A 17,417-nucleotide genomic window follows, 5' to 3' on the forward strand; every position below is an offset into this window, starting at 1 on the left:
TGAAGACAACATAACAGATTGTAAATGAAAAATGGTAGCCGTGATCAGACAGCATTTTTAGAAGTGTAAAATGCAGTGGAAGAGTATACAGCTAATTGCATACATGTGTGTATAGCATGAGAGAGAATAGAACCTGACAAGAAAATATTCTGACAAATAAATAATCCTGTCTTTTCACCTTGTTCAGATGGAGGCAAAAGGCAAATGTACTGTATAGAGTAAAATATTTCAAAGGAAAACAGATTTAATTAATTGTATTAATACTTATATTAAGTCTCTTTCTCTCTATTTGAATTGAAAAATAAGATGGAACATAAGCATCTTTGCACTAAAGGTATTTTCAAATTTTAAATATGCAAATTAAGTAATTTCATATTGTAAATATTAAGTTTTATGTCAAACTTTTATCTCAAAACCAGGATTGTTAAATATCTAAATACCTTTTTCATCCTTATCAATGGAAAAAGCATTACATTTTAACTTTGATACTGAAGTAACCACGCACTGCTTAAGGTTTCTTCAGTCAACCACACTAGCATTCAAACCATAAAGCTCAGAGTTATGAACAACAAATGCATGAATTTGTAGGAAAATAAAAGTACACAGTGTCAGCTGAATAGAATGATATTACAGGTTAATCAATATCAGTTATTACATATATTCAACATAAGTTAAGGATGTGTACATTCAAAGCTGAGGAAACACTGAATTCATGGAAAGTTACTTTAGAGTCTTCTTTAGATTCTGATGTAGGTGTAGTCATTTTATGTGGATGGTGTTGATGCAGCACCACAATAACAACTCATGTTGTTTGTGATTTGAAGAATCCTTACTGGTTGAGAGAAGAGATGACTATTTTGCTTTGGCCAGAGAGCAGGTAATCCATAAAACTATCACACTGAACTTTCATAAATAAGCTGGTTCCAACCGAATGAAGTTTTGATTTTTGAACTTATGAACAAATAGTCCTTCGGAAATCTATATAACTGCAAAAAAAGATTCCAGTTGGTATAATAATCCATAGTTTTTTCAATGTTATACTGTGTGTACATTGACCACATTTCAAATATATAAATCTAACAGAGTTCAAGAACATACCCTTAGTGGCCCTTGCCAGAAGGAAACTGAAAAGTGAATATGTATTTTGAATATAATCACTTACTCTTCTACCTTAAAAAAAACCAAGACTTCTCAAACATCTGCAGAACATATCATTGGAAATCTGCCCCTCCTCCCCCAGTCAAACATCAATTCCAACACAAAAACCTTTGTTCAAATAATGTTACATCTGTAACACGAATGATTGAAAGCCAGGAAATTGTCCTCATCCACAACTATTTCAGATTTGGGGACAATTTATACCTTCAAGTCAGTGGGACAGCTATGGGTACCCGCATGGCCCCTCAGTATGCCAACATTTTTATGACTGACTTAGAACAACGCTTCCTCAGCTCTCGTCCCCTTACGTCACCCTATACCGGAAACCTACTGACCACTATACTTACCTACACGCCTCCAGCTTGCATCCAGACCACATCACATGATCCACTGTCTACAGCCAAGCTCTAAGATACAACCGTATTTGCTCTGATCCCTCAAACAGAGACAAACACCTACAGAATCTCTATCAAGCGTTTTTAAAACTGCAATACCCACCTGGTGAAGTGAAGAAACAGACTGACAGAGCCAGAAGGGTACCGAGAAGTCACCTACTACAAGACAGGCCCAACAAAGAAAGTAACAGAACATCACTAGCCATCACCTACAGCCCCCAACTAAAACCTCTCCAGCGCATCAAGGATCTACAACCTCTCCTGCAGGATGATCCCTCACTCTCACAGACCTTGGGAGACAGGCCAGTCCTCGCCTACAGATAGCCCCCCAATCTGAAGCAAATACTCACCAGCAACTACACACCACACAACAAAAACACCAACCCAGGAACCAAACCCTGCTACAAACCACGGTGTCAACTCTGTCCACATATCTATTCAAGGGACACCATCATAGGACCTAACCACATCAGCCACACCATCTGGGGCTCGTTCACCTGCACATCTACCAATGTGATATATGCCATCATGTGCCAGCAATGCCCCTCTGCCATGTACATTGGCCAAACCGGACAGTCTCTACTCAAAAGAATAAATGGACACAAATCTGACATCAGGAATCATAACATTCAAAAACCAGTAGGAGAACACTTCAATCTCTCTGGTCACTCAATAACAGACCTAAAAGTGGCAATTCTTCAACAAAAAAAACTTCAAAAACAGACTTCTATGTGAAGCTGCAGAACTGGAATTAATTTGAAAACTGGTTACCATCAGATTAGGCCTGAATAAAGACTGGGAGCGGTTGGGTCATTACAAAACCTAAACTTAATTTCCCCAATACTAATTTCTCCCTACTGTTACTCACACCTTCTTGTCAACTGTCTGTAATGGGTCACTCTCTTACCACTACAAAAGTTTTTTCCTCCCTTGGTATCCTGCTGTTAACTGATTTATCAAGTTAGACTGACCTCACACTTGGTAAAGCAACCCCCATCCTTTCATGTATTTATACCTGCTCCTGTATTTTTCACTTAATGCATCTGATGAAGTGGGTTCTAGCCCATAAAAGCTTATGCCCAAATAAATGTTAGTTTCTAAGGTGCCACAAGGACTCCTCTGCGTGTGTGTGGGTTTTTTTTTAAGGAAATTCAGTTACTGGTCACACACTGTCCCTAACACACATTACCGCGAAAAGAAATGGTCCACTGAGACAAGCAAAGGTCTATTATAAAACTCTGGAAAGGGGAGATTACAATGGGCATGCTTTCACTTCAGAAAGTGCAAAAAGCATTGCTATAATAAGAGATCCTTGTAACATCCTATCAGGGATCGGCAACCTTTGGCACGCGGCCAGTCAGGGTAAGCACCCTGGCGGGCCGGGCCGGTTTGTCTACCTGCTGTGTCCGCAGGTTTGGCCAATCGTGGCTCCCACTCACTGCTCCAGGCCAATGGGGCAACGGGAAGCGGCAGCCAGCACATCCCTCGGCCCAGGCCACTTCCCGCAGCCCTCATTGGCCTGGAGCAGTGAACCACAGCCAGTGGGAGGGTGCTTACCCTGGTGGGCTGCATGCCAAAGGTTGCCGATCCCTGTCCTACAAATTGCTCAAAGAGTTTGTCATATAGGTTAGTGCAATTAGATAAAGTGTTCAAAAAGGAAAAAAAATATCTATAAAGCATGAATATTGCTATGGTTAACATATATCATCAAATCTGTACATCAGCACACTATAGTGCTGACATACTTTGAAAGTAACCATAAAACTGGCATTGGGGGCTTCAATATTTATTCTCTCAATAACTTCAGCTAAAATGTATCCAGTTTACAACAGAAAGGTTTTTGGGTTATCTTTTAAATTGTTACCCTTCTTGCAAATTCTTCTTGTGATCTGAAACCCAAACTGAGCTCATGCATCAGCAGCAAAGGACTGCACATTTATATAGAAGGTAAGATAAACAGGCATTCCCTCCCTGCAAGAACTTTTCCAGGGATATAAATCTTCAGGCTTTAGAGTGTTAGCCAGCCTCTAACTAAAGAGGATTAGGAAGAAACTTCTTCTGTGGGAAAGTTACTCTAAAACTGCCTCCTGCAGGGTGTCTTGCACCTTCTTCTGAATCAGCTGGCAATAGCCATCACTGGTGACAGCACACTGGACTGGATGGACTGGTCAGATCCAGTCCAGCAATTCCTGTGTTTCTAACTAAACTGCAACTGCAAAATCTTTAATGATGAGCGAGACAGAAGACAGTCCATTTAATCTCCCAGAACTTTTGTCTGGGCATTACTGATATGAGTAAAAATGAGAAAGCACTTATTTTTTCTTTAAAACCTCTGACTGCATACACATAGGGACCAGGTCTATTGAGTAAGAAGGGGCCACTTTTACATCATCATTTTTTGTGACCACAGTCACTCTAATTTTCAAGTGACAAAATACTTTTTCTTAAGGAAAAAAATTATAAAAAATGGAAACCAGAAAGTGTAAAAAGATAGCTTTTAAGCAAGGTTTTACTCAGAGAAGGAAACCACAGGAATCCCTAGGATATATTCTCTGTGTAGGACATTTATATCAAATCAGTTATTTCCAGTGTTGTTGTAGCTGTGTTGGTCACAGGATATTAGACAAATGAGATGGGGTGAGGTAATATCTTTTATTGGATCAACTTCTGTTGGAAACAAGCTTTAGAGTTTACACAGAGCTCTTCTTCAGATCCTGAAGTCAAAATATGATTTTTCTGGCTGCCAGCAAAGCAGGGATCTGCACATCCAGATGGGTTCTTTCTAAGTCTTACATCACCCTCAGAAACAAATACGTCATAGTTGGATCTTAACTGAGACACAAAGCAAAACAGAATCCAGCTTCAACTCCCATAGCTGCATTGCTCCAGGAGGTTAACAGGGATAAAAACTTATTTGGTTTTATTTGCAAAGCAAACCAGCTATAGGCACAATAAGAGGGTGAGAGGCATAACAGAAAATGTGGAAATGGCAGAGGTGCTTAATGACTTCTTTGTTTTGGTTTTCACCAAGAAGGTTGGTGGCGACTGGACAGCCAACATAGTTAATGTCAGTGAAAATGAGGTAGGATCAGAGAGTCTAAAATAGGGAAAGAACAAGTAAAAAATTACTTGGACAAGTTAGATGTCTTCAAAATCACCAGGGCCTGATGAAATGCATCCTAGAATACTCAAGGAGTTGACTGAGGAGATATCTGAGCCATTAGTGATTATCTTTGAAAAGTCATGGAAGATGGGAGAGATCCCAGAAGACTGGAAAAGGGCAAATATAGTGTCCATATATAAAAAGGGAAATAAGGACAACCCGGGAAATTACAGACCAGTCAGCTTAACTTCTGTACCCCCTAAGGATAATGGAGCAAATAATTAAGCAATCAATTTGCAAACACCTAGAAGATAATAAGGTGATAAATAACAGTCACCATGGATTTGTGAAGAACAAATCATGTCAAACCAACCCAATAGCTTTTTTTGACAGGGTAACAAGCCTTGTGGATGGGGGGAAGCAGTAGATGTAGTATATCTTGACTTTAGTAAGGCTTTTGATACTGTCTTGCATGACCTTCTTATAAACAAACTAGGGAAATGCAACCTAGATGGAGCTACTATAAGGTGGGTGCATAACTGGTTTGAAAATTGTTCCCAGAGAGAGTAGTTATCAGTGGCTCACAGTCATGCTGGAAGGGCATAATGAGTGGGGGTCCCGCAGGCATTGGTTCTGGGTCCAGTTCTGTTCAATATCTTCATCAATGATTTCGATAGTGGCATAGAGAATACACTTACAAAGTATGCGGATGATACCAAGCTGGGAGGGGTTGCAAGTACTTTGGAGGATAGGATTAAAATTCAAAATGATCTGGACAAACTGGAGAAATGGTCTGCAGTAAATAGGATGAAATTCAAAAAGGACAAATGCAAAGTATTCCACTTAGGAAGGAATAAGGAGTTGCACACATACAAAATGGGAAATGACTGCCTAGGAAGGAGTACTGCAGAAAGGGATCTGGGAGTCAGAGTGGATCACAAGCTGACTATGAGTCAACAGTGTAACGCTATTGCAAAAAAAGTAAACATCATTCTAGGATGTATTAGCAGGAGTATATTGTAAGCAAGACATGAGAAGTAATTCTTCTGCTCTACTTCGCGCTGATTAGGCCTTAATTGCAGTGTTGTGTCCAGTTCTGGGCGCCACATTTCAGGAAAGATGTGGACAAATTGGAGAAAGTCCAGAGAAGGGAAAGAAAAATGATGAAAGGTCTAGAAAACATGACCTATGAGGAAAGACTGAAAAAATTGGGTTTATTTAGTCTGGAGAAGAGAAGACTGAGAGGGGACATGATAACAGTTTTCAAGTACATAAAAGGTTGTTACAAGGAGGGGGGAGAAAAATTGTTGTTCTTAACCTCTGAGGATAGGACAAGAAGCAATGGGCTTAAATTGCAACAAGGGTGGTTTAGGTTGGACATTAGGAAAAACTTCCTGTCGGGGTGGTTAAGCACTGAAATAAATTGCCTAGGGAGGTTGTGGAATCTCCATCATTGGGGATTTTTAAGAGCAGGTTGGACAAACACCTGTCAGGGATGTTTAGTCCTGCCTTGAGTGCAGGGGACTGGACTAGATGACCCCTTGAGATCCCTTCCAGTTCTATGTTTCTATAGTTCTATAAGATTGGGGCAGTTTTACATACATATGTATGAGCCTGCTGAATAAGCTAGTGTGAAGTAGATAGCCTATTTCTCCTACTCTCCACTACATTTTCAAGAGTTCCTGTAAAGATCTCCCAGATCATGAATGTGCTGTTCAGAGTTCCGCAATAACACAACACACACTATGACATAACATGAACTAACATAACCATACCCAGCTAGTGTAAGTCAGCACAGCTACACTGCAATCAATCAGCTGAGAATCTGGTCCTATGTACAGATATGTTAAAACAGGAGAAGCTGTGGACACATGCTGAATATATTCTATCATCTTACCTGAATTGTAATAAAGGTCAGGTCTTTCTAAAATATCCCCTTCATGGATGTAGGGCTCAATGCAGTCATCCCCATACAGGTACTGCTCACTCTCATCCATCTGTCGAGACTCTACCATCTCCAGCCACTGAGAGTTGTGCCATCGGAATTTCTCACTCTGGATCTTCTTAGCCCACTCCTCATCATATTCCTGTTAAAAATGCCAAGCAGGTTTTTGTAGGTAAATGTGAGTGAACTTTATGCTAGTAAAAGATACAAGCTTGACAGTCTTGGAGACTGAAGTCCTTTGTTTAACTTGACGGTGCATTGACTGTATAAAGCAACATGTTGCAAGTATCATGTGATGCATTGGCAAACCAGGTGCCAGCTCTTGCCAAGTCTGTAGGCGTCAGCTGAGCGCTGACAAATTCATAGCTGGAAGCCAGACCAGCTCACCTATATATTATTGTTCAAGATAGGTGTTAGACTCGTAAGAACATGTTTAGTCTCTATAAAATGCTTGTACGTTGCTGCATGCATTCGTCTTACCTTTAAGGATCTGTATCCGATCCTATAAGATAGCTTTACAACTGTAAAAATGCTTACTCTGAACTTGTGAACCTAGGCATGAAGAGGGGCTCCCCACCCACCAAGGAGGACTATCAAGACTAAATGGGCCACTGTAGAAAAACTTTGTTGATTGCGCCATCCACCCATGGAGAAGTTACATGCAGGAGCCCTTGTCCCATAGTGTCAGGGCTGATTCCTCACTCTGGCACTTCGAGTGCAGAAGGTGGGGGCTCTGCAAGAATTAAAAAAATTAATACTGGCCACTCCAGGCTTGTATTAAACTCCCAAGGTTACAGCTTCTCTCTGACCTTGGATGGGTAGATGCTGCCACCACCCAAGTGCAAAAAATCCCTTTGGACCCAGGAAGGAGCACTTGGGAATTCCTCCCTGTGGGGTACCCTCAAGCCCGTTCACCCCCCTGTGGGGAAGAGCTGAGAAAGAAAACAAAGGAAATCAGCTGTTAGAATCATAGAATATTAGGGTTGGAAGAGACTTCAGGAGGTCATCTAGTCCAATCCCCTGCTCAAAGCAGGATCAACACCAACTAAATCATCCCAGCCAAGGCTTTGTCAAGCTGGGCCTTAAAAACCTCTAAGGATTCCACCAGCTCCTTAGGTAACCCATTCCAGTGCTTCACCACTCTGCTAGTGAAATAGTGTTTCCTAATATCCAACCTAGACCACCCCCACTGCAACTTGAGACCATTACTTCTTGTTCTGTCACCTGCTACCACTGAGAACAGCCTAGCTCCATCCACTTTGGAACCCCCCTTCAGGTAGTTGAAGGCTGCTATCAAATCCCCCCTCACTCTTCTCTTCTGTAGACTAAATAACCCCAGTTCCCTCAGCCTCTCCTCATAAGTCATGTGCCCCAGTCCCCTAATCATTTTCGTTGCCCTCCACTGGACTCTCTCCAATTTGTCCACATCCCTTCTGTAGTGGGGGGACCAAAACTGGGCGCAATACTCCAAGTGTGGCCTCACCAGTGTCAAATAGAGGGGAATAATCACTTCCCTCAATCTGCTGGCAATGCTCCTACTAATACAGCCCAATACGCCGTTCGCCTTCTTGGCAATGAGGGCACACTGCTGACTCATATCCAGCTTCTCATCCACTGTAATTGCCAGGTCCTTTTCTGCAGAACTGCTGCTTAGCCGGTCAGTCCCCAGCCTGTAGCGGTGCATAGGATTCTTTCTTCCTAAATGCAGGACTCTGCACTTGTCCTTGTTGAACCTCATCAGACCTCATCTTTTGGCCCAATCTTCCAATTTGTCTAGGTCACTCTGGACCCTATCCCTACCATCCAGCTTATCTACCTCTCCCCCCAGATAATTAAACAACATATGCACAAACCTCTTAGGACACCAAAAATCCAATCCTGTTCTTAAAAAGGGTAAAAAAAAAAAGAAAAAGAAAAAATACACCTGGAACTTAGACTTTTTGCTAGACCAAAAAAATAATAATACACCAATTACAAAAATTAAGCATCAAGATAGTTCTCTTGAGGTTCAGCTTAAAAGTTACAAGCAAAACAAAAGCACCTGGGGTTAGCACAGAGGAGTCCACAAGCCAATAAGAAATAAACAGAAATAAACCTAATCGCATCTTCCTAGACAGTCCCTAATTTACTTATCAGAGGGGTAGCCGTGTTAGTCTGGTTCTGTAGAAGCAGCAAAGAATCCTGTGGCACCTTATAGACTAACAGACGTTTTGCAGCATGAGCTTTCGTGGGTGAATACCCACTTCTTCGGATGCAAGTGGTGGAAATTTCCTGGGGCAGGTATATATAAGCAAGCAAGAAGCAAGCTAGAGATAACGAGGTTAGATCAATCAGGGTGGATGAGGCCCTGTTCTAGCAGTTGAGGTGTGAAAACCAAGGGAGGAGAAACTGGTTCTGTAATTGGCAAGCCATTCACAGTCTTTGTTTAGTCCTGAGCTGATGGTGTCAAATTTGCAGATGAACTGCAAATTTATCCTTTTCCTTAGAGACTGTCCAACTGGACAGGGAAAGGAAAAGGATAAATGGACACAAATCAGACATTAGGAATGGCAATATACAAAAACCTGTAGGAGAACACTTCAACCTCCCTGGCCACACAATAGCAGATCTTAAGGTGGCCATCCTACAGCAAAAAAACTTTAGGACCAGACTTCAAAGAGAAACTGCTGAGCTCCAGTTCATCTGCAAATTTGACACCATCAGCTCAGGACTAAACAAAGACTGTGAATGGCTTGCCAATTACAGAACCAGTTTCTCCTCCCTTGGTTTTCACACCTCAACTGCTAGAACAGGGCCTCATCCACCCTGATTGATCTAACCTCGTTATCTCTAGCTTGCTTATATATACCTGCCCCAGGAAATTTCCACCACTTGCATCCGAAGAAGTGGGTATTCACCCACGAAAGCTCATGCTGCAAAACATCTGTTAGTCTATAAGGTGCCACAGGATTCTTTGCTGCTCCTAATTTACTTACATATCTGGGGTTTCAGATAAGCAATCTCTAGGTATGATCTGACTGTTTTTCATACTTGGCTTAAAGCTTCTCACAGCCTAACTGCTACCCTGTTCCCCTTTTCCCTGGAGAACCACAACATACAGACAAAGGGAAGTTTTTTTCCCCATTTTTAAAAAGTTCTAGCCCTCCCATTGGCTCTTTTGGTCAGGTACCCGCTCCTTTCCTTTTACCTGTGGGCTTGTTAAACCCTTTACGGCAGGGGTCCCCAACCTTTTTAGGTCCAGGGACCGGTTTCGTTTGCCGGACCCTCCGCAGGCGTGCCTGCGGGAGGTCCAGCTGAGCCACGGGACGAGCGCTCCCTCCGCAGTCGTGCCTGCGGGAGGTCCGCTGCTCCCGGGGCTCAGCTGGAGCTTCCGCAGGCACGCCTGCGGGAGGTCCACCGGCTCCAACGCCTGCGGAAGCTCCAGCTGAGCCCCGGGAGCAGCGGACCTCCCGCAGGCACGACTGCGGAGGGAGCGCTCGTCCCGCGGCTCAGCTGGACCTCCCGCAGGCATACCTGCGGAAGCTCCACTGGGTCGGTTCGCGGCCCGGTTTCTAAGAGGCCGCGGACCGGTACCGGGCCGCGGACCGGGGGTTGGGGACCCCTGCTTTACGGGTAAAGCAAGTGGAGAACAACTACTAAGAGAAATTTTATAGCTAACTGGCTGGCTGGGTGTCCATAAAAGGAAGCTGCCCCTCCACCTTCATTTATTTCACTTGGGTTTGAATTTTGGAGGAAGACCATATAAAGATGCTCACAAGAAGAAATGGTTCTCTTTGCTATTTGGATTCTTACAAAGGCTGGAGCTAAGAAAGAAAAGCAAAGATCCCCAGGGTCAATGTGGGTTAACCCTAAAATGGACAGATTACAACATCTCTGTCAACTTTTGGAATGAGACTCATTTGCGCTCATAGGTTGCCTGCTTTAACCTGAAAACACTCATTTCTTCTTCCTAGTTAATAAATCCTTAATTAGTTTACCAGAGGATTGGCTACCAGTGTTGTCTTTGCTGTGAAATCTAAGGTACAAATTGAAGTGGGGTAAGTGACTGGTCTCCTGGGATTGGAAGCAACCTGAATATTTTGTGGTATAAATTACCATTTATCACTAAGTCCAGCTTGCCTGAGTGGCAAGATGGACTGGAGTGCCCAAGGGGACTGTGTGGGACTCCATGGTACGACTGTTACAGTGATCCAGGAGGGTCACATTTGTTACTGGTTAGTGAAATCTAATTATAAAACATACCACCAGTTTGGGAGTGTCTCTGCCCTGCTTTTTGAGAGTTTGCCCTGAGGTTGGCACGCGCGGTCATAAATCACTCTAGGCAGTGTGACATCATATATTATTCTTCTCTTTCTCCACAGCAGGTACAGCACAGGTGGCAGCAGTACAAGTTTCACATGGTGCAATGAGGGTTAAGGGAAAGAACCTTGTTTAGGAGCAAGACAGTTCAGTCTTCACAGTTTTTGATTAACCTGCTGACAAGGAGCTAGTCATGCCAATTGCAATGGAGATTTTTGTGATTATAAATAAAAATGTATAGGGCATATTTGCTCAGTGTTCCTGTTTAAAATTGACTAGAAGGGAGTTAATTACTGAAAAACAAATAGAGGTTCAAAAGATTTTGATAAAAACTACCAATACATATTTTGCTGCACCCTAACATTGGCCAAACCGGACAGTCTCTACGCAAAAGAATAAATGGACACAAATCTGACATCAGGAATCATAACATTCAAAAACCAGTGGGAGAACACTTCAACCTTTCTAACCACTCAGTGACAGACTTGAAGGTGGCAATTTTGCAACAAAAAAACTTCAAAAACAGACTCCAAAGAGAGACTGCTGAACTTGAATTAATATGCAAACTAGATACAATTAACTGTGGTTTAAACAAAGACTGGGAATGGTTGGGTCATTACACCAATTGAATCTATTTCCCTATGTTAAGTTCTCCTCACACCTTCTATGGGCCATCTTAATTATCACTTCAAAAAGTTTTTTTTCCTCCTGCTAACGATAGCTCATCTCAATTGATTAGACTCTGCCTGTTGGTATGCATACTTCCACCTTTTCATGTTCTCTGTATGTATAAATATCTCCTGTCTGTGTGTTCCATTCTATGCATCCGAAGAAGTGAGCTTTAGCTCACGAAAGCTCATGCTAAAATAAATTTGTTAGTCTTTAAGGTGCCACAAGTACTCCTAATTTGTAAGCAATTTTCTGTTTAGCATCCCCGGAGTCTATTCCAATAATTTAGACTGTCCAACTGTGGCCTCACTGTGGCCTCACTGTCCAACTGTTTTCTATGGGTACGTCTACACTACAGGATTATTCCAATTTTACAGAAACCGTTATTTTAAAACAGATTGTATAAAGTCGAGTGCACACGGCCACACTAAGCACATTAATTCGGCGGTGTACGTCCATGTACTGAGGCTAGCATCGATTTCCGGAGCGTTGCACTGTGGGTAGCTATCCCATAGTTCCCGCATTCTCCCCCGGTCATTGGAATTCTGGGTTGAGATCCCAGTGCCTGATGGGGCAAAAAACATTGTCGCGGGTGGTTCTGGGTACAGCCTCATCCCTCCCTCCGTGAAAGCAGCAGCAGCCAACCGTTTCGCGCCTTTTTTCCTGGGTGAACTGTGCAGACGCCATAGCACAGCAAGCATGGACCCTGCTCAGCTCAAGACAGCAATCATGGACGTTTTAAAAACCTCGTGCATTCTCGTGCACTCAATGCTGAACTGGGACCTGCAAAGCCAGGTGAGGAGGAGGCAGCTACGGCTGCACGGCGACGAGAGTGATGAGGACATGGACACAGAATTCTGTCAAACTGCAGGCCCCTGCGCTTTGGAGATCCTGCTGGTAATGGGGCAGGTTCTAGCCATTGAAGGCTGATTTTGGGCCCGGGAAACAAGCACAGACTGGTGGGACCACATAGTGTTGCAGGTGTGGGACGATTCGCAGTGGCTGCAAAACTTTCGCATGCGGAAAGGGCACTTTCATGGAACTTTGTGACTTGCTTTTCCCTGCCCTGAAGCACCAGAATACAAAGATGAGAGCAGCCCTCACAGTTGAGAAGCGAGTGGCAATAGCCCTCTGGAAGCTTGCAACGCCAGACAGCTACTGGTCAGTCGGGAATCAATTAGGAGTGGGCAAATCTATTGTGGGGGCTGCTGTGATGCAAGTAGCCAAAGCAATCACTAAGCTGCTGCTACGAAAGGTAGTGACTCTGGGAAATGTGCAGGTCATAGTGGATGGCTTTGCTGCACTGGGATTCCCTAACTGTGAGGGGGCGATAGAAGGAACCCATATCCCTATCCTGGCACCGGAGCACCAGGGCACCCACTACATAAACCGCAAGGGGTACTTTTCAATGGTGCTGCAAGCACTGGTGGATCACAAGGGACGTTTCACCAACATCCACATGGGATGGCCAGGAAGGGTTCATGACGCTCCGTCTTCAGGAACACTACTCTGTTTAAACGGCTGCAGCAAAGGAATTACTTCCCAGACCAGAAAATAACAGTTGGGGATGTTGAAATGCCTGTCGTTATCCTGGGGGACCCAGTCTACCCCTTGATGCCATGGCTCATGAAGCCATACACAGGCAGCCTGGACAGTAGTCAGGAGCTGTTCAACTACAGGCTGAGCAAGTGCAGAATGGTGGTAGAATGTGCATTTGGCCGTTTAAAGGCGCGCTGGCGCACATTACTGACTCGCTCAGACCTCAGCCAAACCAATGTCCCCATTGTTATTGCTGCTTGCTGTGTGCTCCACAATCTCTGTGAGAGTAAGGGGGAGACCTTTATGGCGGGGTGGGAAGCTGAGGCAAATCACCTGGCCGCTGATTACTCACAGCCAGACACCAGGGAGATTAGAAGAGCACACCAGGAAGCGGTGCGCATTAGAGAAGCTTTGAAAACCAGTTTCATCACTGGCCAGGGTACACTCTGACTGTTGTGTTTCTTTATGTAAGGTGAATAGTGTTGTTCACCGTGAAAGAGTATGACCATTGTTCTCTAAAATGTATCTTTTTAAATACTTCTCTCCCTTTTTTCCCTCCCTCGTGCAGCTGCAAATTTTTCAAGCATCCCTACTCCGTCCCGAAGGCTATCTCAGATAAGGCAGCAGAAAAAAAAGACGCGAGAAGAAATGTTTTCGGAAATCATGGAAGTGACCCGCAATGAAAGAGCTCATCTGAATGAGTGGAAGGACGTGGTAGCAAAGTACAGGAAAGATGCCAGTGACTGTGAGGATAGGAGGGATGAACGTGAGGACAGGAGAGACGCTCGAGATGAAAGGAGAGATGCTCGAGATGAGAGGTGGTGACAGGAAGATCAACAGTGACAGGATGCAACTCTGGGGCTGCTGCGTGATCAAACTGACATATGGTGGAGCTTCAGGAACGGCAGCAGGATCACAGAGTGCCGCTGCAGCCCCTGTATAACCACCCTCCCCCCTCACCATGTTCCTTAGCCTCCTCACCCGCCAGACGAGTAAGAACTTGTGGGGGTAGGCTCGGTGCACCTGCCCACTCCACCCCAGTGGACAGCCCAACCAAAAGGCTCTCATTATTATGAAATTATGAAATTTTTATAGTGGCCTTTTACTTCCCTACTATTCTCCTCCGAAACCCCACCCAGGCTACCTTGTCAGTTCTCTCCCTCTTTTTATAATTAAGTAATAAAGAATACATGATTTTTAAATGAGAGTGACTTTATTTCCTTAGAAAGCAAGCTGTGATCGAAGAGGGGTGGGTGTCTTACAGTGAATGAGTCAATCAAGGCGGGGAGGGTTTCATCAAGGAGAACACGTGTTTTCACTACAAGGTCGCATTTTGCTTCTTAATATTGAGTGCCTGTGGCTTTGGTGTTACAGATCACAGACGCAGGTCCGGGCATCAGAATTCTGCTTGCATGCGGCCATGGTAAGCCATTGTCTTTCGTCTTCTGCAGCCTTCATCTATCCAGCGCCCTCCTTTCCCAAATAGCAAGCAAAGCCCATTGAGTGCTGCTTCTTTCCTGTTAACGTGCAGCAGCAGAAACCACCCCGTGGCTGGTATCATGGAAGATCACTGCTAAACACCCCCCTTTCCACCCCCCGCCCCAACTGCTTGGCTGGTAGCAGGAAAGATCCCTGCTAGCCAAATGAAGAAAAAAGCAGCGCCAGTCGCGCCCCCCACCCCTTCCCTCCGCTTGGCTACCTGCAGGGAAGGATTTCTTTTAAGCAACAGGCAAACAGCCCAGTAGGAATGGCCATCTCTGTCCCCTTACTTAAATTCCTGAATTTCAACCAGGTTACCATGAACGATATCACTCTCCTGAGGATAACACAGCGAGATAAAGAACGAATGTTGCTTGAATGCCAGCAATCACCGGGACCATACGCAGCTAGGCTTTGTCATGCAGTGATACCAGATTATTTGCTACATGCATGGCATGGTCAAGTGTCCTACCATGGAGGACTGAATAAAGCAGCGCTGCCCAGAAACCTTCTGCAAAGGCTTTTGGAGTACCTCCAGGAGAGCTTCATGGAGATGTCCCAGGAGGATTTCTGCTCCATCCCCAGACATGTTAACAGACTTTTCCAGTAACTGTACTGGCCGTGAATGCATCCCAAGTCCTCAGGGCAAATTAATCATTAAAAAACGCTTGCTTTTAAACCATGTTTTATATTTACAACGTACACTCACCAGAGGTCCCTTCCATGGCTTCATGGTCTGGGATAGTTGCTTGGGAGGGCTGAGAGGGTAATTCCGTCAGGGTGAGAAAAAGCTCCTGGCTGTTGGGGAGAACGGAGTGCTGTGTGCTCTCTGCAAGCTCATCCTCCTCTTCCTCCTCCTCATCTTCCCCGTCCGCAGAATCCTCAGCCATGGCTGCGATTACCACCCTCACCTCGGAATCCACGGACAGGGGTGGGGTAGTGGTGGCGGCCCCCCCTAGAATTGCATGCAGCTCAGCGTAGAAGTGGCATGTTTTCGGCCCTGCCCCGGACCTTCCGTTTGCTTCTTTGGTTTTCTGGTAGGCTTGTCTGAGCTCTTTAACTTTCACATGGCACTGTACAGAGTCCCTGGTGTGGCCTCTCTGCATCATGGCCTTGGAAATTTTTTCAAATGTTTTTTCATTTCATCTTTTGGAACGGAGTTCTGTTAGCACGGAATCCTCTCCCCATACAGCGATCAGATCCAGTACCTCCCGTGCAGTCCATGCTGGAGCTCTTTTTCGATTCTCAGGAGACTGCATTGTTACTTGTGCTGATGAGCTCTGCGTGGTCACCTGTGCTGATGAGCTCTCCACGCTGGCCAAACAGGAAATGAAATTCAAAAGTTTGCGGGGCTTTTCCTGTCTACCTGGCCAGTGCATCTGAGTTCAGATGGCTTTCCAGAGCGGTCACAATGGTGCACTGTGGGATAGCTCCCGGAGGCCAATATCGTCGATTTGCAGCCACACTAACCCTAATCCGACATGGCAATACCGATTTCAGCGTTACTCCTCTCGTCAGGGAGGAGTACAGAAACCGGTTTAAAGAGCCCTTTATATCGATATAAAGGGCCTCATTGTGTGGATGGGTGCAGGGTTAAATCGGTTTAATGCTGCTAAATTCGGTTTAAGCGTGTAGTGTAGACCAGGCCTATGTTTAATACTGGATGTCCAAGAAAAACAAACAGCAACACTGATTCTAGAAGATGAGTCCAAGATACAAAGTTCAGGCCTGAAATGAACTCCAAGTTTGGAAGTTTAGGAGCAGCCCTTTATGGAACTGAAGGTCAGTTATTAAATTTGGGCTGGCTACACAGGAGCATTACAAAAAAGTGACAGTCTACCAATGCTGAAGTTAGCTGCAAGACAGTGCTGGTTTAGAGAAAGCAACAGAACAGTCTTGTACACGTCTTCCCCTACAGTGTAAAGCTGGCTTTACAAGTGCCCTTTCAATGCTAACATGTTTGTGAGAGAGACAAAGTAGATGAGGTAATATCGATTATTGGACCAACTTCTATTGGTGGAAGGTACAAGCTTTTGAGCTGAAGAGTTCTTCTTCTGGTCTGGAAAAAGAAATCAGAGTAGCTGAGGTAAATCCAGATTGGGACAGATTGCATCTGTGGTCATTCTTCAGTGATAAGCCGCATGCTGAAACTTGCTAATACTACTGGAAAGAGAGGCCTCATGGTAGACTCAAGAAATGTGTGTGTGAATTTCCAAAGCCAGCTATCACATCTGTGCACAGGTTCACAGCAGAGTCTAAATGATACACAGTGGTTAGCATCCATCTTATCAGAGGCCTGTCAACTGCAACATACATGCACCAATGAAACATAAATAATATTTCTTGACATTCCTTCTCTGAAATGGAAGCATGTCCTAATGAGTCCTCTCCATACTTTAAGAGCCTGATTCACTGATTTCAACAGGTGCTGGATCAGTCCCTAAGGGTATGTCTACACAGCAATTAGACACCTGCTGCTGGCCTATGCCTGCAAGGTGGGAGGGTCACAGAGCGCGGGCTCCAGCCTGAGCCCAGAAGTCTACACAGCAATGAAACAGCCCCACTGCCTGACCCCTGCATCGGCTGGCACGGGCTAGCAGTGGGTTTTTCTTTGCTATGTCGACATACCCTTAGAGAAGAGATGTGTTCCTTCCACCACATCAGGTGGCTCTCTGAAAACAACCAATCAACCTACCTTGAGCCTCTGAGGCTTCATGGGCAGTTTACCACTGTGCAACATCAGAACCATTATTTCACTGGAAATGGAGAGGTTAGACCTTTGTTTTACATGGAAGAATGGCAGTTTGTTTCTCTTGGTATGAGGCTGGAC

At 44.5% G+C, this 17,417-nt stretch overlaps 1 protein-coding gene across 4 annotated transcripts in view; it reads right to left on the minus strand.

Annotated features, from left to right (window-relative positions):
• Positions 1-17,417, minus strand: part of KIFAP3 (kinesin associated protein 3) — a 160,103-nt gene that overhangs the window by 59,829 nt on the left and 82,857 nt on the right. For all 4 annotated transcript variants that reach the window (XM_045027723.1, XM_045027722.1, XM_045027726.1 and 1 more), the window contains exon 18: positions 6,554-6,743. In XM_045027723.1, the coding sequence (XP_044883658.1) occupies positions 6,554-6,743 (190 nt within the window). The remainder of the gene's footprint in view (positions 1-6,553; positions 6,744-17,417) is intronic.

The sequence above is a fragment of the Mauremys mutica genome, chromosome 8 (assembly GCF_020497125.1).
Source record: "Mauremys mutica isolate MM-2020 ecotype Southern chromosome 8, ASM2049712v1, whole genome shotgun sequence".
Taxonomy (NCBI): domain Eukaryota; kingdom Metazoa; phylum Chordata; order Testudines; family Geoemydidae; genus Mauremys; species Mauremys mutica.